At 40.7% G+C, this 21353-nt stretch overlaps 1 protein-coding gene and 3 non-coding genes across 14 annotated transcripts in view; 3 read left to right on the top strand and 1 right to left on the bottom strand.

Moving 5' to 3' along the window:
* The window catches only part of hts (adducin 1-like protein hts), a 31902-nt gene that overhangs the window by 4780 nt on the left and 5769 nt on the right, over window positions 1–21353 (bottom strand). For 3 of the 11 annotated variants that reach the window (XM_032437043.2, XM_032437042.2, XM_032437039.2), the window contains exons 3-11: window positions 20475–20525; window positions 11453–11588; window positions 10901–11384; window positions 10132–10834; window positions 9948–10071; window positions 8616–8726; window positions 8250–8544; window positions 8078–8176; window positions 7936–8007 (exon numbers count right to left, since the gene is read on the bottom strand). In XM_032437043.2, the coding sequence (XP_032292934.1) occupies window positions 7936–8007; window positions 8078–8176; window positions 8250–8544; window positions 8616–8726; window positions 9948–10071; window positions 10132–10834; window positions 10901–11384; window positions 11453–11548 (1984 nt within the window). In that variant the 5' untranslated portion in view covers window positions 11549–11588; window positions 20475–20525. The other 8 variants (XM_032437041.2, XM_032437040.2, XM_032437037.2 and 5 more) reach the window with 6 other exon arrangements.
* TRNAS-CGA (transfer RNA serine (anticodon CGA)) lies at window positions 15988–16069 on the top strand. Its single transcript has one exon. It is a non-coding gene; the product is annotated as a tRNA-Ser (tRNA).
* Window positions 16255–16327, top strand: TRNAV-AAC (transfer RNA valine (anticodon AAC)). Its single transcript has one exon. It is a non-coding gene; the product is annotated as a tRNA-Val (tRNA).
* TRNAV-AAC (transfer RNA valine (anticodon AAC)) lies at window positions 16807–16879 on the top strand. Its single transcript has one exon. It is a non-coding gene; the product is annotated as a tRNA-Val (tRNA).

Here is a 21353-nt window from a genome sequence, read left to right on the forward strand (position 1 = left end):
GTATTTAACGACAAAGGGAACATTTCAAGAATCAAACAGTGGGAGCTTAAACGTTAACATTATGTTTATAACTAACATTAACAGTGACAGCAACGGTAACATTAACAGCAACATTATTATGTAATATTATCACTTTTACTCAACTAGCATATACCTTCTTCTTATATAACAATTATTTATTACACATCGATTAAATATTTATTCACTTTTATTGTTATTTAAATAAAAATTATACAATCCACCATTGTTATTTTTTATATGTTTAGTATGTGTGAAAAAAAGATATGGGTGCAGTTCGAGCGCATGCCAAGTGTAAGTAAAATAATTAAGTAAAATCAAGAAAAATGTATACTTTTTGAAAAGTAGAGAGGGACTGCTGACTTGGCACAGATGGGGCACAGAGCCGAAAAGCCTTTTGATTTAATGCAACACTCAAATTCAACTCAGGTGTCGGGAAAATACTTCTTGAAAATAATTTTTTTTTATTCGTGCGAAGGGGGCTGTTCTTCTTTGGGCTCAGGTTGAGTAAAGTCGGTTCTGATTACTTGTTCTAGGGCCACCGTTTGGTTCTTTTCATTTTGTGATATTTCTAGAGATTGCGACGAGTCGCTGCTGCCAGGCACAAGTTCTGGCTGCTCATCGCTCAGTTCCACAACAAAAGGGCCAAAGTCATAAACACCATTTAGCGGCCATTCGATTGGATGTGAATCAATTGTCGCATAACCTGAGCTGCCACCAAAGAGCAAACGCGTGTCGAGTTCCAGCTCCAGCTGTCCATATTCATTAAAGCCGCCCAGTGGCAGTTCGACCTCAATCGAAAACTCTTCATCATTCTGTGAACTCACATTGTCTGCTGCCATGGAAGCTATTTCAGCTATTGGCTCAAACGTCTCTGGCTGCACTTCGTTTTCCTCGTCCTCCCCATCCTCTTCCACCTCTTCCTCATCATCTTCTACCCCAAATATATTCCAGCTGTCGTTTTCGGCAAACGGCTGATAAAGCTTTGCCTTGTTCACATCACCCGCTTCGCCGCGTGGAGCTTGTATGTCGTCCAAGGACTCCTCACTGACATGGAGTGTTCCATCTGTTAGCGTGCACTGCGTATCTAATACAACAATTTCGTCCTCGTCAGACTTCTTCGATGCATTGTCATCTCTGCCGCCAGACTTGCGCTTCTTCTTGCTAGTTGCCGCCGCCGCCGAGGTGTTGGGTTTATTGTCATCCTCAGTGTCATCCTGTACAGATGACTGTAAATTGTGTTGCGTCTTTAGCAGACATTCTCCATCAGTTGAGCTGTCGGAATCGTAGAACGAAAAGCTACGTAGAAAATTATGTTGAGGACTTAGATTAAAGTTGGCTCGGTTAGAGCTCAGCGAAAAGCCCGATGAGTCGGCATTTAAACCGCCGTTCGCATTGCCATCTCCTCCTTCCTGCTCCAACTCAGAATTGCCAGCAGGTTTATGGGGCGACTTAACTTTGGCTTCATTCGACTCATTTGCTGGAGCTCCTGGCTCAGCTGTATTATCAGCATTGGGATGTGCTTGACCATTGAGATTTGTTTTATCGGAATCGGGTATTTCATTAACCGATTCGTTGGACGCATCAAATTCTTGAGATCCAGTTCTTCCAGAGATCTCATCAGTCATATGTTCTTCCGTTTCAGCTGTGTCCTCATTCAGACTTTCTCCTCCATCCGGCAAGCTGCTTGTGGAAGTAAGCTCCACACTGTCCAACCTATTGGAATTGTTACTTGCATGTGGATCTTGAAAAGCTGCTGCCGAGTGCTCGTTTTCGCTATCGCTTTCGTTGTCCGTGTCATTGGTGCCCGTCTCAACGTAACCGGAGGAGGGATCCATAGTCTCCTCCTCCGGCCTGTCTGTCGTCGTCTGTGAAGGCTCTGTAAACTCATCCGTATTTCCTGTATATCCTTCTGCCGTGCTGTCGCTCACCTCACTTACCTCCTGGGTATCAGCATTTGCAGCTTGACTTGTGTTTTCTGTTGTCTCTCCGGCGGATAATCGTGGCTGTAATGCTTCATCGCTCTCATTATCATACATTGGCCTGCCCATTTCTTGCTCCGTAGTATTCCTCTGATTGTCAAGGATGCTGAGATTGAGTTCCTGCACCTCGATAACCGTATTATCGTCAGCGCTGTAATACAAGGAGCTGCCCGTTGCATTGTTTTGGCTTTCTGGTGACCTCAAGACAAGGGATGTCGCTGCAATTTGGTTTGTAAGCGTTTCGATCTGTTGGTCCTCCTCCGTGTTTGCCAACTCAAAAGTGGTGCTGGAAAGGCTCTGCATCAAGACACCGCCCTGCTGCGATCCAGTCGAATCCGTACAGTATGTACCACTCGATATGGTCTTATGCAAGATGGGACGTGGGCTGCGATTTAGTTTAGGTGTCTGATTTGCGAGGGGTTTGCGACGCTTGGCATAGGACGTGGAGGGCGAGTGAATCAGTGGATAAAGCGCCTGATTTGGACTAACCGATCGGCGCTTTTGACCGCTGATGCCACGTGGAGTCGACGGCAGGGAGACCCACAGTCGAGCGCTACTACTCCGTTGCTCGGCCTGGAACGTGCACACGGACAAGGCATCGCTGGTCTTGGCCAGACCACGCCTTAACCTTAACCTTGCGGTTGAGTTTATGGAGGACTTGGAGATTGCGCGGGGTTTGCCGGCATTGCGTATGTTCTCTTGAATAAAGTTGCGCTTCTTGCGTGGACTGCTGCGGAACACAAATGTCGTGGAGGATATGGTACGCTCGAGCGAGGGTCGAGATGTCGGTGAAGACGACCTACTGCTGCCCTGGTAGCTTTCCCAGGAGCAAGACAATCGTGGCGTCTTTGCCGTAATCACATGAACATGCGCCGAGGAACTTGCAGGTGCATTAATATTGTGCATGGAGAAAGAGGATGGGCGCGGCTCGCTACTGAACTGGAAAAGATGAGGTATATCCCCACCGGTGGGCGTTGCTGTGGGCGGGCTTCTGTAGATATGTGTGCATGTTTGAAAGGTTTCCTCTGCGCCGGTTACCATGCGTTGCAGCTTGCAGGGCGTTAGCTTATTGCGTATGCTCTCATCAATCCTGCCGAATATGGACTCTCTTTCCTTCAGCTTGTTCTCCTGGATCCGCTCGAGTATTTCGCGCTCTAATGGCGAGAATATGTCGTTGTTAGTCGAGGTGCATTCCCTCTGTGGAGTCTCCAGCTCATCTCTAGTTGTTGGCTCTGCAGACGGCGAAACTTCAGCGCGACAATCCGATTCCTCAATATCTATGTATTCCTCATTCTCTTCCACATCCTCAATATCTATGTATTCCTCATGCTCATCCACATCCTTTTCATCAATATGTCCGCACTCAACATTGTCTTTCTGGTTCACACTGGGCAAAGGTGTTACTGGTTTTTCATCGTCTCGCTTCTCCTCATGATCGATTTCGGCTTGAGGTTCTTCTCCTTGCTCGGGAAATTCCTCATCTGTGCTGAAGTTTGGCGGCTGCAAGCGTTGAGGCTCGGAAACTGAAGCTGTATCGTCGGCATCGGCGATATTCTCCAAGCTGATTGCCCGAAATAGCGATCCACTCTCCATAGATTCGTCTGAGCCGGATTCATCTTGCGCACCTTCCACTTGCAGCTTTTTCGTAGTGGCCACCAGTTTTTCTAGATTCTGACCCGCCACGCATAGACTTTGCTCGAAATCTTGCAATATTTTCGGTATCTCTGCAGCTGCTTGATGTTGCACATCGCCACTGAAGGATTGGGTCGACTGTCTGTTGCTAGAGGATGACCCCTGGTCAATTCGTAGCTCTTCGCACACTAAATCTGCCTGGACTTTCTCCTTTGAATCTTCGCCTTGAATTGGCTGCCTCAGCCAACCATATGTCCTCAAAGTCTGAGCCTCCCCTGCCTCCAGCGACATTGTCACCGTATGCTCTAGAGTTGCTGGAACTTCGTGTTCCATCTCTTCCTTGGCACCGAAGTACTGTACGTGATCCTGCCACAGCTCCTGGAACTCCAGCTTGCGACGCTGACGCTCTTCACGCGTCATCAACTGGCGGTCAGCCTGCTGGTCTAGTTCCTTCTGATCCGTAGCCTGGCCTTCGTTCTGCTCGCAATTGGCACCAAATTGCTGGGTAATCTCGAGAGTAATGCGGCGCTCGGTGAGCGGTTGTTGAGCTTGGGCGCTCTCGTCCTGCCGTTCTTGCTCCTGCCAGTTGCCAAAGTTCCACACCTCCGTCAGGTCTGTGGTGGTCTTATCACGATCAGTTGGAATAAATCGGCGTCGCATATCCGCAGAAGGTGGCGCACTTGTTGCACTGGCCGGCGGACTTGTCGGTGTCTGCACTCCGCGGAAACTAATATCGCTGCTAATCGTTTGGATGCCAGGCACATAGTTAACATTTGTGGACTCCTCCGAGAAGTTGAGACGTTCGATCTGTGCCAGAAAATTGCTGCTGATCAAAACGGAGCTCGTCTGAGTGCTGACATGGCAGCGCACGCTTGTGAATGGTGCGCGCTCGAACAGCTGCTCCTCGAATTCCTCCTCATCGTTCAGCTCCGTTAGAGTAGCCAGCTTTCGGGGCGTAGCCGGGTAGCTGCCAGAGCCGCTAATCAGATCCTCTGGCTCCTCGCCGCTGCTGCTCGCAGCACTGCGTCGTTGCAGCTCTGGCTTGAGGCGCAACAGCTGCTCAAAGCAGAACTGGCACAGCTGCTCGTAGCGCGGTGTGGCAAAGATTTCCTCGTAGCTGATGACCCTGTGCATGGGCCGATAGCGAATGCACTCCGCTCCGCGCGGCAAATGCCGATGTTCGGTGCGCGGCGGCTGTCGCGGCGAATTGAAGCCAAAGTGCGAGAGCGTGCGATAAGGCGGCGGCAGCCCATTGGCCAGCTGCAGCGGTCGACGTGGGGTAGATGATTCGTTGGTGTTGTTGGTGCCAGTGCTGGACGTGGCGCTCGAACGATTACCGCTGCCTCGATAGTAGGCAATGTTTTGCAGATGCTCCGAGTGCAGAGCATGCAACAGGACAGAGCAAATTTGTGGCTGACAGCAGCGACCCAAAGGACCAGCCCCATACGCGTACGAATAAAACTCTCCCTGAAGGACTTTTGGCGATGCAAGGGACTCGGGTTTCTGTGTCAAGTCAGCAACGTGTTGGGTATGTAGACAGGGGCTGGGACAAGAATTTGAAGTAGAGTTGGGATTAGTAAACGCGGAGAGCAAATCGCGACGACACTTGCTAGTCGAGGCAGGAACACTCTCGTTCTGAATGTGACCCTGATTCTGGTTCTGGTTCTGGTTCTCCTTGTCCAGCTCATCATAGACTAAGTCGATCTTCCTTTCTTCGCTCGACGTCTGGACTGTGACTGTATCAGGATCAGTTTCTTGAATTTCAGTTTCTTTGCATTTGGTTTAAGGGTGGGAAAAAAAACCAAAGGAACATCAGTACGCTTGCTCAATAAATGATTTGGCTAGCAAGACTTACTCTCGAGCGCACCTCAAGCATAAAGCCGGCAACTTGGGCGTTCGGAATCAAAAATTCGCACCTCAAGATTGCGGCTCTATGACTTGCTACTCGCTGATACATTAAATACCTATGAGTATATGATATATATATATACGTACATCGAATGTTCCATACCTACATCGGTAATCAATGCCTAAATTCAAAATTATAATAAAAATATAGGAGAATGAGCTTAGAACCCAAAAGCCGACCAACATCATTGTGAGAACTATTCTATAAATGAGATTGAGCTAATGAACTGTAAATGGTTTGTTTCGTTTTTTTCTACTGACTAGGTTAGGTAGGTGCATACAAACATAGGTGATTTGGCTAGTTATTAACATCAATATAAATGGAATGGGGCATTAATTAGTTTGAATATATGTTGTATATATGTACATATGCAGCAGCATTTGGTATGCTGTCCAGATACTTGAGTAAATATATTAGGTACAATTGAGTACAATTGCAATTCGGGGGGGGGTTAGGTCTGAGATAATGAATACAACTTGTTCGTTACCTCGGCCAGTTGGTGGCTTGCGATTTGTTGCTGTATGAGAGCGTTCGCCGTTTATAAAACTAAGTGTAGCTAAAATAGTATTGAGAAATAAACGTACATAATAAATTGACATGTTTGTGTGCTGTTGATATTTGAGAGCATTAAATAAACTTATAAATGCATAAAAGTTCAAAAAGACTTAAGCTTAAAAATATGTTTAATTATGTTAGTATCGATTCATGCTTTGTTGTGAGTATTGTTAGTTGTCGTAGCAAGTTGTGGGTTTCTCTAATAGCTTTGAGCATTGAAATAGCAATAAACAGAAAACAGCTGCAGTTCTAAGGAACAAAAAAAATAAGCCAACTAACTTATATCTTTCTTTATTTTTTTTGCGAAAACAAAACAGGCTCAAAAAACGTATGTAAAGCTAACAGCGCTCTGATTTTGGTTAAAATAATGGCCTATGTTAATTAGCAGAGCAGATCTGCAAAGCAAACTGAATGCAAAATGTTAATTAACAGAGCTTATGATTAGCAGACATATTAGTTCAATGAGAGTATGCATAATACATGAATTTCGATATTGTTTATCACTGGTCTACAAACTATGCACGAGTATTATTATTATTTTCGATTTTGTTGTTGTTGTTGCTTTTTACTACACACTAGTTGCTTAGGGGCTGCACTCACCTCTAACATAAAATGTTTTGTACTAAACTGTTATCGTTTAATTGAGAGTGTAGAGATTTAAAAGCACAGCAGCAGCAGCATTGCAATGCACACACACACATGTACATAGTTTGTTTTTGATAGTAGAAAATGTAGTAGTAGTAGTAGTAGTAGTAGGTGTTGAGTACAAAGTAGTAGTAGCAGTATTTGTGTTTTGTTGAGCTTCGCTGTTGTTGTTTTGTTTTTTTTTTTTGTTATTTTTATTAACCTACACACATTCTAAAAATATTTTTATCTACATAACTTTAAAGGAAATTTAGTCGCCAGTTTAGTTGCGCTTGTGCTTGGCTAGAGGGATTAATTTGGATAAATTTGGAATTACAATTAGCCAAATTGTATTAAGAATTGTGTTCAAATAAAATGTGCACAATAAACAAATCAATTATACAAAGCAAAACTGCAGCTGTAGTGGAAAGGGAGAGGAGTTAAAAAAAAACCTCCACATCTTGCAACTAGTAGTAATTTCTTGTTGTTGTTGTTGTTGTTGCTATGATATTTTCTTGGTGTCTGGCGAAAATAAGAATCATTTAATACACGCCGTACAACAGGTAAATCCTTAAATAGTAGTAGTAATAGTAGTAGATAGCAGATAGACAGACAGAATTGTATTTAGACAGTTCGCAGTGTTGGGTTGAAAAGTATGTAACAGAAGAAACGTAATAAAAAAATATTGGTATATTGTTTACAGGAAGGAGGTCGAAACCGTATCGAGTGCTACGAGTGCTTTCTTTTTAACTTTCGATATTAATTGTTATGAAATTGTTGTATTTTTTTTTCGTATGTGTGTGTTGGTTGAAGTTTGTGGAGTAGAGTCAAAAATAAAAGGAAAATAGCATAAGTAAAATTAAAGGTTAGAATATAATAACATTTACATAAGATTAGTTTCGAATAATAAAATATTGTTCAATTAGGCAAAAAATACTTGATTCAATTTCTACTTTAACCCTGTATAAAGTATAAATCATAAGAGAATATTTAAATTTGAGGACTGTCAAAAATAACATAAGACAAAATGCATACAAATAATAAAACGAAAGAAAAAATTAATAAGCTATACAAAAAAACTTGAACAAATTTTGTTTCACAAATCTAAGGATTCTGTTTGAATGTATTGGAAGAGGGGGACATAACTGGATGTGTGTGTAAATTCAATTAAGTGAACGTAGACAAAAAAACAATAGGGAACTGCTCTGCACTTACCATCGCTCAGCACAACCTCAGCCTGGCTGGGAATGGGCGCCTGTTGCGTTTGAATCTGTATGACTTGGTGTTCTATCCGGCATAAATAGAAGAATTTCATGTTAGTCGAAGATTCTCAAAGGAATTATGTGCTAGTTCTTACCCGTTTCTGGCTCACTCTGTGCGTGTTTTGCATGTGCATGGGCACCCGCCGCCTGCATCGAGTTGAGGGCCTCCGATTCCGAAAAGTCTGTGTCGGTATCTGTGGGCAAACAATTGGGGCAAGGTTTAATTTAAACTAATGCTAATGGACTCAGTATTTGGTGAGATCTTACATTCACCATGAATGCTCTTCTTTTTGCGCTCCACGGTACGTTTATATTCGTTGAGCTCATCGTCTGTCACATTGTCAAAGGGATTCTTGGCATAGGGCGCCTTATAGACTGTCGCATTATGCTGGAATCCGCGCTGTATGATGCCCTTGGAGGCGGCACCCATTAGCACCACATGGTCACCAGTTTGCGAGACAGTAGCATCTTTGATGCGATTTGCCTCATCCCAGGTAACGCCCTCCAGTATGTGCGATTGTGGGCCAGCGGAAATCAGGTCCGCGCGTCGATTGTCCTTGATCTATTCAATAATAATAATATATTAAGTATTTAGATTAATCCAAAGATTTGCAGTGAACTTCTGCTACTGACTTGCTGTTGGACCCGCTTGAACTCCTTGGTTGTGGTTCCAGCTGGCACAAATTGCAACGGATCCTCGATTCGCACCGGCGTCGAGTGGGTGGGCGAACCTTCGGCTACCCACTATTTACGTGCATTTGATTTTTTTCAAGGGTATTACGTACGGGCATTTTTTGAGGGTCATTCAACGGAGATAAGCAATTGAAAAGGAAAGAGAAAGAAATTTGTTTTAATTTAGATTTCATGATTTGAAATGCAAGTGCTTAAATCTGATAAACTCTATTTCATAAATACCCTGCACAATATATGTTAAGTTTACATTTATGTGATATGTTTCTTCGTTAGTTTCTTTAAAAAATTCATTTTACAATACAATATGATAAATCCCCGTCGGATAATTGCACACAAATGCAAGCAAATGTTAATCATAGTTGAAATATGTATTATTTTAATGCAAATTATAAATAAATGAAATACAAGCATAAATGACTTTGTGCCTTAAGAAATGTAAACAAAAACAATTTGGACAATTTACAAATAAATTTAAATCATGCAAAGAAAAAGAAATTCGTGTGTTCACATTAACAAACTATAATAAAATGAAGAAGAAAACTATAAGACATGCGTGATCGGTCAATGGATAATTGAAAATTTTCATAGTGTAATAAATTTACACAATCGGAATTATTTTGGCTTAGCAATATTTAAAATATAACTGCTAGCATTTAATAGTTAGTAACAAATGTCTTTCTCTTTCTTTGCATTGTTTTTTTTTTCTTAAGGCAAATAATAATGGGTATTTTTTCCTAAAAAGGCACAAAATCATCTATGAGATTTAGTTTTGTATTTCGTATATTTATTTGATTAATGCACAATTACAATTTATAAAGCATTTCATATTATTTTGATTTAGCATTAGTTTCATCGTAATTATATATTTTGTGGCGAATTTGCTGCATTTGGGTTACAAAACATTTGCATCATAATTTGTTTATATGTAAATAAAAGTATGTCCGTTTTGTTTCACTTTCAACCTATATATTCTATTACTTAATATGCGTGAAATTTAATGAAAGCAAGTAGAAAAGTTAAGAGGCAGCGCTAGTCGTTGAGGGCTTTAAATATTTCTATGGATGGCTAATTGGAATGTTTTGGTTTTAATCGAGTTGTGAAGGCTTTGGGGTTTGTTTAAAAAATTTCCCTATTTGTGTATTAGGATACATATTGGCTTGAATCAGTTAATATGATGAACCTCAACTAATTTCCCTCGATTTCCTTGAGGTTAACAACTTTTTGTGTTTGCTGTTGTGTTGTTTGTTTATCTTCAAATGTTATGATCTCTACCTTTGTGATTTTCTTGGGATCTGGAGTGCCAGTTTCCAGTACCTCGACCTTCTGGTAAACATTGGGCGAGTTAAGCCAGCGACTGCGATCGCCGCCCTTGCGCAGATCACCCTTCTTCCAGATGCTGTGAAAAGTGAAATCATCAGAAAATTTCGTTAACTTATGACTCAAAAAGATTGCATACCCCTGTCTGAAGAGCTCCTCCTCCTCAAGCAGATAGCCTAATGAGGACACAGCTGGTGGCAGTTCTACATCGTTCTTAGGCTTTGGCGGATCCGATTTGATCAGTGGATGGCGGTAAATGTATCCAGTACGATAACCAGCATTGTCGAGCATACGCATTAGTGCCTCGAACTCCGCACCACCCACACGCCACTTGGGCGGACTGCCTATCTTAGGCGTTGGTTCCTCTTTGCTGGAAGCGGCGCCATCCTCATCAGTTGTAATGGCGGCAAATTTCTTTTCCAAGTCCTCTGGTGGGCGACGCGACTGCTCATAGATAAGCTTGCGCGACTCCTCAGGTATGAGCACGAGGTTCTCAATGCCAACTGGCAGCAGCTTCAGCTGCGTTTCACATGCCTGCACAATGTGACAGGCAGCAAAGAACGCCTCCTCGATGGTCTCGCCGCAGCACAGGGCGCCGTGGTTGGCCAGCAGCATAACCTTAGAGTTGGGACCCAGGTTGCGCACCAAACGGTTGCGCTCATCTTCGTCAAACAAACCGGTGTAAACGTGTATGCTGATCTCGCCCAACACGCAGGCATCCTTGGTGAGGGCCAGCAGGCCTGTCTTCAGCGAGGAGATGGCCACCACGGGACTGCAGCCAATATAGATGGCGCAACGGATATCGGGACGCGCTGCATGAACCACCGAATGCAAGACAAAGTCTGTAAGGTAATAAAAACAATAGGTAAATAATTTTCTCGATTTTTAAATATTCTGTTTTCACTTACGACTCTTGTTCACCCCAAAGTTGGTGGTGCCCTGTTCGACAATCTGGCCCTGCATGTCGACTTTGTTGAGGGACGAGGCGGTGATCTCATGGTACAACAGTCCATACGGATTGACCAAAAAGTACTCCTGATCGACCTTTAGGCGGGCCGTGATCTGTGCGCCCAGACCCTGTGTCCAGCCGTACAGGTCTAGCAGCCGGAATGTGGCAGCAAGTTTGCACCTGAGTATCTTCTCGCCCTTGGCATAGCCCATCGATTCCACGCCGCGTATATCGTTGATGGGCACCATGCAGCTGCTGCTCTTGAATACATTGCTTACTCGGTTAACGGGCACGCCCACAATATCAGACAATTGCTGCAATATGCCACTGGCACCAGCGCCGCCCTCGCGTGCCGAGTCCACAATGCGCTCCAGTTCCTCACGAAACAGCTTCGATCCCATGATGGCCTCTACACGCTTGCGTCGCTCCATTTCCCGCATGTCCTGCAAATAGGATTATCGTTTAAATTCGATTTGAATTTTTGATTTTTATATGTTCAACTGCAGCATACCTGTTCAATGTCCGCGGGACGTGCTTTACTGTTCTCATCTTCCTCACCCGCGGTTGGATCTATGCCGTTCTGTGGCGGTTGCTCTACCTCAGTCATGTTTCAGTTTATTTTTTTTTTTTATATTTTAGTTCAAATGCTAAAAATACACAAAGTATGCAAGGCAAACAAAAATACACAATTAGTTTTTTTTTTTTTAATCTAAATAAAAATAAAATGGATGTGTATTTTCTTAATATGTATTTGCCAACTGAAAATTTTCAACTGACCTTAAAAAGTGCAGGCCAAAACTTTTGGTTTCCGTTATGAAAAGGGGGTGTTGTGCCAACAGCAAAGGAGTGGGAAAGAGCGAGAGAGTGCCAGAGAGAGAACGGCAGAAAGCACTTGTGACGCCTGCATAAAACTGCAAGGCGAGGCGCAAATTAACCACCCAACAACATTATTAAACAGCCACAGCGAGAGAGAGAGAGAGAGAGAGAGAAACGTCAGAGCGCAGAGCGTGAGAGCAAAGGGGAAATACGTATGTGTGCGTGTGTGTGTGTGTACAAATGTCTGCATGCACTGTGAATGGCAAAAACAAAAAGCACTTGAGACAAAGTTCCGAGAGCCGGTCAGCCTTTCCATTTCGTCTTCTTTATATGAATAAATACATTTTACAACCAGACAAAAAATTCTTATTTTGGATGAAAACAAATTTCGGCTGCTTGACAATTGAAAAGTAAAAAAAAAAAAATATTAGGAAAGTATGTTGCCCTTTTTCACTGGGCTTTAGAGCGCAGTGAAGCGAACTGTTGCCCACGAGAGTGTGAAAATAAACGTGCGGCAAGAGAAATGGAAAAACTATTTTAAGATCATTTGCTTTTATTTAGATATGCATGTATTTGGCTTTTAACGAATTTAAATTGATGCCTAAAAACAAAATGAAGAAAGTGGTGGCAGTAAAACATACACATACACACACACACACACACACACCTATCCACACAGACAAAACACAAATAAATGACAGACCGCATCTCAAGCGTAAAAGTCGGGCGAATGCAGCGACAGCGACGTCGACGTCGACGCCGCTGCGCCACTTAAATCAAATAAACAACAACTAGAGAGAAAAAATGCGTTGCTCGTTTAAATTTAGGCGTGGTGGTACGAATGGTATTAACCTTCAATTTGGATTCGGTTGTCTTCTCTTCTTCTTTAAATGTGCGTGCAAAATGCAGGCATGTGTAAACTCATAAATATGTCGGCAATCAAGAGAGTTAATCAAATAATAAATAACAAATATCAACGATTCACAGCGCACAGCCTTGCCATATCATTTGAAAGCATATTTTCTACTCAGCAAACGGCAATTTAAGGAAGAGCCCACAAATGAATCTTTTGCAACACTGTACAACAACAGTTGCACAGTGCAAAAGAAAGTGTGCCGCCTACATATCTACAACGGCTGCTTTGAACTTAGCTTATTTGTATTATTAATATGGGGAAACGAACAAAAAAAAAAAAGAAAAAGAACCCGTTGCTCATTGTTATTATTGGCTTGACAATTGCACATCGAGCATGCAAATGTGCATATTTAAAGTGCATTTAAATGTTGTTGTTTTTTGTGCTGTCTTTGCTAATTACGACGAATGTGTGTGTGTGTGTGTGTGTGCCTGAGTGAACGTGTGCCGCACATTTTGAGTGACAACCTTAAACGAGAAGGAGCAACAGAAACAACAACAACGTCAGCGTTGCCAGGTAATTGAACCTTTGCTCTGTGCGTGGGCGACGACAGAGAACTTTGAATCAAATCAAAGAGAATCAGTTTTGAAAATAAACGTTTTTCAAGTGCCCAGTTTGAGTGGGCAGCGAGCAATAAACTTAACGAGCCATCGCCAACGCGTACGAGTTTTGCGCTTTTACCAGTGTTGCCCTACAGCTCGCATTATGTGTAGGTGTTGCTGCTGTTGTAGGTGTTGCTGTATTCCTGTCTGTTGATTAAGGCGAATCTGCAAATGCATCCTCCGTTGTTCGGTGTGTAGAGTCACGCACTGCTACCGATTGAACATGTTATTTTATGGTCACACTGGCTCTCATTTATGGCTAATAGTGCCAGGTCATCAACAAATTAAAAGTGTAACCATAGTTAGTTGCCAATTGGCAGCTCGGTTTATTGACCTTTCGCCAATGCCAGCGCTGCATGCAGTGTCTAATCGGATTTCAATGGCCCGCAAAGACACACACACACACACACACACACAAATCTAATTAACTTATCATGTGATGCGACAAAGTGAGGTAATAGAGCGCCGGTGTCGTTGTCTGCGCCTGTGAAGTAAGAACGATGACAATTGCCGCGACTCGCGAGGCAAGCTTCTTCTTTTGGTTGATCTTTTTGCACGGAAACATCAATTAAATTTAGGCGAGGCTGACGCCAACATTTCTGTCGGCTGTTGACATTATGCAATTACATCACACACGAGACACGCCCATTATTTAAATGCTGTAGAATTGCGCTTTATTTATGGGTGTGAACATTGCGTGGCACACAAATGTGACAAATTAACCATGTCATACACCTTACCCCAACTGAGCAGAATGTTGTCAACAAGTTGTACGACAAACCTTTCAACATGCAAAACTGATTTGATCGAACCGGCGTGAACAAAACACAAAGCGAATGCAGCTATAAAACTTTCCTTTCAAATAGTCTAATTTATGAATAGAGTAGTTCAATTTTGTTGTAAGAAAGTTCAGGAACCGATGAAGTTCGAAGGTTCACACGAAACGAACCTTGAGTCGAAGCATAAGTTCGAACACCGAAAAGAACCTCAAACAGCTGCTTCAGCCAGTGCTTAGTTTTTTTTTTTTCAAGTACTCAGAGAGGGTGCTCTTAATCCATTCAGTTTGTTAATTATAATATGCACACACATGAGGGCGGCCAATTAACCCCAGAGCAGACACCCTCTATTTAATTTTTACACTTGCGCTGGCGCTAATTAAATTGCTCAAGTATTCACTTATCGTTACTGGCGAAATCTTACGTAATATTTCTGAAAAGCAGAGCACAAAAGCAGCAATAAGGTCATCATCATCATCTCAAACATCATCAATGAATCCATTCAGCGCGTTCATAATGCAACAAGTCACTCAGTCAGTGGGGCACTCAACGCCTCTGACAGATCGTTCAGTTTTCTGGAGCAAATATGTGCAAGTACACGACAAACAACAAATAACAATATTAAATACATTAAAAAAAGAAGAAGAAAAAAGTGCAATAAACTGTTCGCGCGAGCTGTGCGTCAAGTGTAAATAATCATCATTTGCAACTGTCCGTGATAATCATTGCCGAACGAACAAAAACATGAAATATTGTGCATTCATTTCACAGTAATGCAAAAAAATCTAAGCTTTGCATTAGGTTGATTTAGTTGATGGAGCAACAATTAATATGAATAGAAGTTAATATTGGAAGACTGTTCCGGGAATGTAAATGTATCTTTATACAAAATATACTCGGAGGAACATAAAATATAAACTAATCAAATAGTTTGCTGAGTTTAACAACATATCATGCGTTCAGTTGACAGATTGACCTTTTTAAATATGCTCTAAAATATAACTTAAATTTAAAATTAAAAAAAAAAAAAAAATAATAATAATAAATATATTGAACAAAACGAAATTATTACCATGCTAATTCGTTTTACTTTCATTGCCCTCTTAACATTTTTACTGGTTACGAAGTATAAACATTCTTAAATAAATCGGAACTACCTTAAGTCTATAACAGAATGTTGTATAACTCTGACGCTGCTGTCCATTTAATAGACGAACAACGTAAAAAAATATACATCAAATTTTATCTACGAAAACATAGTCAGCAAAAATTGTACATATATTTTAACAAAATTTGCAGTAGAGCGTTTCGTTAAATAGTAAACGTAAAATTAATTAAGTTGAATGGCAATTGAATTTAAAGCGAGAGCGTAATGTACATATAGCCAAGCTAAAGCCTAGTCCGATCGTAACTGCCTCAACAAAATGCTGCCTAAAGTCATTAACCTAATGTTGTATAACTCTGACGCTGCTGTCCATTTAATAGACGAACAACGTAAAAAAATATACATCAAATTTTATATACGAAAACATTGTCAGCAAAAATTGTACTTGTATTTTCACAAAATTTGCAGTAGAGCGTTTCGTTAAATAATAAACGTACTTTTAATGAGTTCTCTTATTCAATTAACTATAAATCCTTACTAATCTCATATGTCATCACTAAGATACATTCAGGCAGAGTTACAACTTGAAGCAGCTAATACAGAAAATATACTTTTTTTAAGCAAAATGTTATGAAACACATTCATATAAATTTGTAATTTAAAATGTTTTCCTTTTTTAATACTAACCCCTTTGTCAATTAATCCTTTATCTTAATCGAAAGTAATAAACACTGTTTCTGAGTATGAGGATGTAAATAATTAAATAAACGAAAACCAATGTGAACGATGTTGCGGCAAAGCATATAACATGCTTTAGACAGGCTGCTCTCACAAGCAGTCGTGGCCGAGTGGTTAAGGCGTCTGACTCGAAATCAGATTCCCTCTGGGAGCGTAGGTTCGAATCCTACCGGCTGCGAAAGATTGATTCTTTATTTTTATCTTTTCTACAGAAAACATATTTACAAATTATTTAACGTAATGAACCGGAAACACAAGTTCCACTAAAAAATTCTATTTTGCATTACCTTAAGCAACTTTTCTGCTTAAACTATATGCACAATCCAACTAACTGCTTGGTTTTAAATCATGCATGAATCAACTGTTTCCGTGGTGTAGCGGTTATCACATCTGCCTAACACGCAGAAGGCCCCCGGTTCGATCCCGGGCGGAAACATGACAAATTTTTTATTTTTTTAAAACAGTACAACGTGCAAAAATGCCTCACCTCCTTTGACACAAAAATGGAACAACTGGGTATACAAAAAAAAAACTTTTCTTTTTAATTTTAAGTATCGTAACTAATTTTTGTGCTGATTTTCTCGTATTTCAATGAAGTAAAACCTTTCGTTGTTGATGTTAAAAGGTGATGTATAATTATAAATAAAAACATATTCATTGCAATCAAACTGTACAAAAAAAAGTGTAAAAGCAAAACTCAACATAATTGAACAGCTGCATTTTACTATTAAGATAGTTAAGCACATCATCTTTTCAATAAATTGTTATAAATTGTAATTTTAATATAACTATGGTTTAAAAAAACAAAATTTAAGACTTATAAATGCAGTTAAAGCATTGAAAAGATACCTAAATATATTGGCCTATTTTCATGCTAAAATATGTGTATCGCATTTGGCGAGCAAACATTCAACTGTTTCCGTGGTGTAGCGGTTATCACATCTGCCTAACACGCAGAAGGCCCCCGGTTCGATCCCGGGCGGAAACATGTCAAATTTTTTATTTTTTCAAAAAAGAAAAAGATCTCGAAATCAAAACTGTTTGTGCGGAAGATTATCGAGACGGACTTTATGACTTCAGTTGTGATCGTGCTGGGAATTACTAATGGATTTGTTATTCTACAGCACTGTCTGCTCTATATTCTCAGCACAACTTGCTAATTTTGTTTGTTTTGCTAAATAGCTGACTCTTCCATTGTCCTCAGCTCGTGGAAGAGTCGCGTGCAAGTCGCGTGGCTTGAATTACAATATAAAAATCCCACAGAGGTCTTCCTTCCCTGAAGAAGTTGGCGCCGTTGCATGACGCCAAAGATTACCCGAGCTCTGACAAATGGAATGATTTAAGTGAAATATATATATATATAAGACAGGCATGGGAGCCAGACAAGTGGACAGACAGCAACACACTTGGCGTGAGTCTGACTACAAACAATTCACTTCACTGTTCAATGTTAACATGGATGCACGCTTGCTTTATAATTGTTTATTTTGTATACTCGTTCGCAAAGCGAAGAGTTTATTGATAGTGTAAAATTTACGCATTTCTTTGATGCTATCTTCCAAAGTTTTCGAAAAGGAGCATATCAATTTCAAGATATGTATTATGACTAGCCCCATTCCCCGCAGATTGAGAAAAACTCGTATTTTTCAATACAAAGTAAAGCGAAAAATTAAAAAATAAAAAAGATCGGACTATAAACACCGAACTTCATCAAATATGCATTACAAGTAAGGCAAGCAAAATAAGTGAAGGCTGCAGCGGAAACTTGGCGATGCGTTCAGGGTATCTCTCAATCGAGCATTCCCGACTAGAATACTCGAGTTGCCCATTGTTATACCCGCGCCGGCCAAGACCCACATGATTTCTCAATGGACACATGCAACGTCTGTTGAATGTTGTATGTTGTCACCGCCCCGAAAACGAATCTTGACTCACTTGGAAAACAGCCAATAAATAAACACATTTATCTCTATACATAATTATATATGAATATTATAAATTCACTCGTGTGCGTATTGCCCAATTGACAAATTTACAGAGTGCTGCTTTATATACAAACACAAATGGGGAAAAATAATCAATTTCGGCAAATGGAAAAAATGATTTTAATTATATATACAAGTAGACAAACATTAATCAAAGCGAGAATTGGATAATATGAATATGAAATAGATTAGGTTTTATGAAAGGAACGAAGGACTTAAGCTTTATAGAATTTGTATAAAAGAACTTGAGAAAAGAGGAAAGAAAATGTCAGAAAAAGTTAATTGTTTATTGATAAAACAAACCTAGTTCGTTCTCAATTAAAGTAAAAACTATTTTATCCGACGGAAGCCTGCACCTGCATTGAGGGTCCATTAAAGTTCCATTTAGGCCTGCGAATTGTCGTCCAATTACCGCCGTTAAGGACATGGCCGGGTCGCACTTGCCCATGCCCATTGATTATCTGAGTTTATAACTAGCTGAAAACACGCATTTCCATTGACACATGTGTGTCGAAGTTGACGGCAATCGCGTGTTGCCAGGCATCGCCGCAAGTTCAACGACACGGGCCCGGCCCGGCCCGGCCCAGGGACAAACAACCCCCAAGTAAACAATCCTCTATGCCCCCGCACTCTCTGGCAGCTCCTTATGCGAAATACCTGCCCAACCCGCCCACTTTTTATGTGTGTGTCGTCCTATTTGTTTTGCCGGCATTCGTCAGAATTGTTCGCCGGCTGCCATTATGAAATTTTGTTGCCGGCGCCAAACGCCAAATCGTAGAAATGTGGCGCCAGTTTTTACAGAGCGCGCAAGGGGAGGGGCGTTTGTGTGTGTGTCTGTGTGTTCAAGGGGAAGCACACGCGACTCGTAAAAATATCCTTTGGGGGTGTTGGGTTGCGTTCCTTCCGACTTAATGACAGGAAGTGACGTCAGCGCTCCGGAGGGTAAAATTTTTATTTGCCGCTTTAAGTGCTTAGTGTTTTATTTTATATGGGGGAGTGTGGGGGTGTGTGTGCGTGTATGAGTAGTGTGTGGGGTGGTTGGCATGATGTCATACTTTAGAAATATGTATTAGGGGTCATTGACAGATCGCATGCTAAGCAGCAGCACGAGAAGCCGTACAAAGTTCTACAACCAATATGAATGTTAACAAAGTTCCTTAAATGCATTTCGTATGATACTGCTTAATAAACAGATATAAATAATAAATGTTGCAGCCGTGCAATACCTTTAAAATCCAAAAAAGAAAAATGTAACAAACATAACTTTTTATTAGCTGCCCAGAGCAAAAGACGTAATGGCAATGTATGATAATAAAATCAAATAGAACCAGCAAAGTTTGTCTGGTTCAATGACCCATTTACTACTCAGCTGGCCTGGCCTGGATGGACTTGGGCCAAATGCGCACAAGCGCGAGTCAACTTTCAAGTTGAACGAGTACGAGAAAAAAAAAAACAAATACTTCATCAGCGTCTTTGTAGTTTCTCCATCTCACTCCCTCTCTCTCTCTCTCTCTCTGTTTCATCTTTCATCTTTGCCCCGTTGTGGCATATTGCAATTCACATGGTAATTGAATAAATTGGATTTTATTTCTGATTAAAAACAATCATGATTTCATACAATATCAAGCAGATATAAGGAGTTTTGAAAATAAACTAGATCTTTGAACAAGGGTGAAACCAGATTTTTGAACCAAATTGAATGAAAATGTCATCAATCAGATTTGTTTTTCAAAAGGTATTTTTCATTTTGTGATAGAAAAAGCCAAGATTTTTTTGAATATTAAATTATTGGCCATGCTGAACAGCCGAACAGAAAGGACAAAGGTCAAGCCCAATTAAATTAAATACTTTGCAATAAATGAAAGTGAAATGAATTCCGAAAAAAAAAATACAAAAGCAACCGGAATCTGGCGCGCTTGAATAAATTATAAATGTTTGTAAATAGATATTTGCAAAGAACAACAATAGTGAAAAAGGAAAATAAAAACTTGTTTTGACTGAGTGACATCATATGCTGTCTACTACCGCAAGCTGATTAAAAGTGATTCCAAAGTCGCAGATGGAGAGTAAAAACTTGAAGTCATTTGCACGCATGCAAGAAACTAAACTACGGATGACACATAACACTTAATTCTGGCAAACACGACTTAATTATGGCAATTATGGCGTAAGTTCGAAGCTCAGAAAAAGCTTCAAGATTGAGAGCGCAGCTTAAGGTGTGGTAATAAATGATCTGCTCTCCCTTCCTCTCTCTTTCTCACACTTCACCGTTTCGCAGTTTTCATGTATTCATCATGTGATGCAAGACAAATGTCAACAAAAACGATAGTAAGACAGAATGTAATCAAGCAAATGAGATTGAGAGAGTAAGAGAGCGAGAGAGCGCGAGAACGAGTGTAGAGATTGATGGCACATCATTCACAATAATCATTGCATATTTTGAAATGTAAACGTTGCCCGCAGATAAACATGAAGTCAAGTGTTCGTTGCTTCTTCTTCTGCTTGGAACGTTTGTTTACTTTCCACTTGTCTTACAGTTATCGATTGGAAGGGCGTCAACGACGCTAGCAAAAAAAGAAAGAAGAAAAAAAAACTCACCTTAAAACCGAAATTGTTGCGCTTTTAATACTTTTTGTGATTTCTTTTCGCCTGCAAATGTATAGAGAAAATACAAAATAAATAAGAGAGCCGAAAGGAAAAAGAAAACGATTTCAGCATGTAATTTACAAAAGTTCAATGGGCCGACAAATATTCCAACATTTTTATGGCCCCTGTCGCAACAGACTCTGACCACAAAATGCATTTTCATATTTATATATTTTCCATCCAGCGCATTTACAAACATAAAAAAAAAGCAGTCTAGGCAAAAAGTAAAATAGAAAAATTATTGATGCCGGCCGCGCTGCGTCGAATGATGTCATGCGAATATTTTTAGCTAGCGCGCGTTCAAATATGTTTGTATTCCCCCGCCCGTTTCAAGTGTGTACACACTCGCACGCCGAGGGGGCGTGTGCGAGCGCCAGAGCACGAGCACGGCAAACAAACCAAATGTTGTTGTTGTTCTTGTTGTTGTTGTTGTTGTCAGGCTCGCAATTCGACCGTTTTTGCAGGTGCCTTTATTACAGTATATCCGGTTTATAGAAACAACAAGAACGACAACAACACTTTTTACATATTTGCATATAATTAATATTATTGTAATTAATAATAATTGTAATTAACAATGCATAATGAGCCGATTATTTGTAGGCTAGTTTTTGTTTCTATAACTAAACTTTATCATGACCTCAAAGTTCAGATAATTGCATAATAATCGATTAAAGAAATTACTTTTATTTTAATCAAGAATGTAGAGCCAGCAACAATTTTCGGCTTATCACATCTTATCTCACGATTTACTACACCTTTTCTTGCTGTGTAGATTGGGGCACACAACTTTCAGAAGAAATGAATTAGATGGAAATTTGCAGCATTTGA

Source organism: Drosophila virilis, chromosome 5, assembly GCF_030788295.1.
Source record: "Drosophila virilis strain 15010-1051.87 chromosome 5, Dvir_AGI_RSII-ME, whole genome shotgun sequence".
Taxonomy (NCBI): domain Eukaryota; kingdom Metazoa; phylum Arthropoda; class Insecta; order Diptera; family Drosophilidae; genus Drosophila; species Drosophila virilis.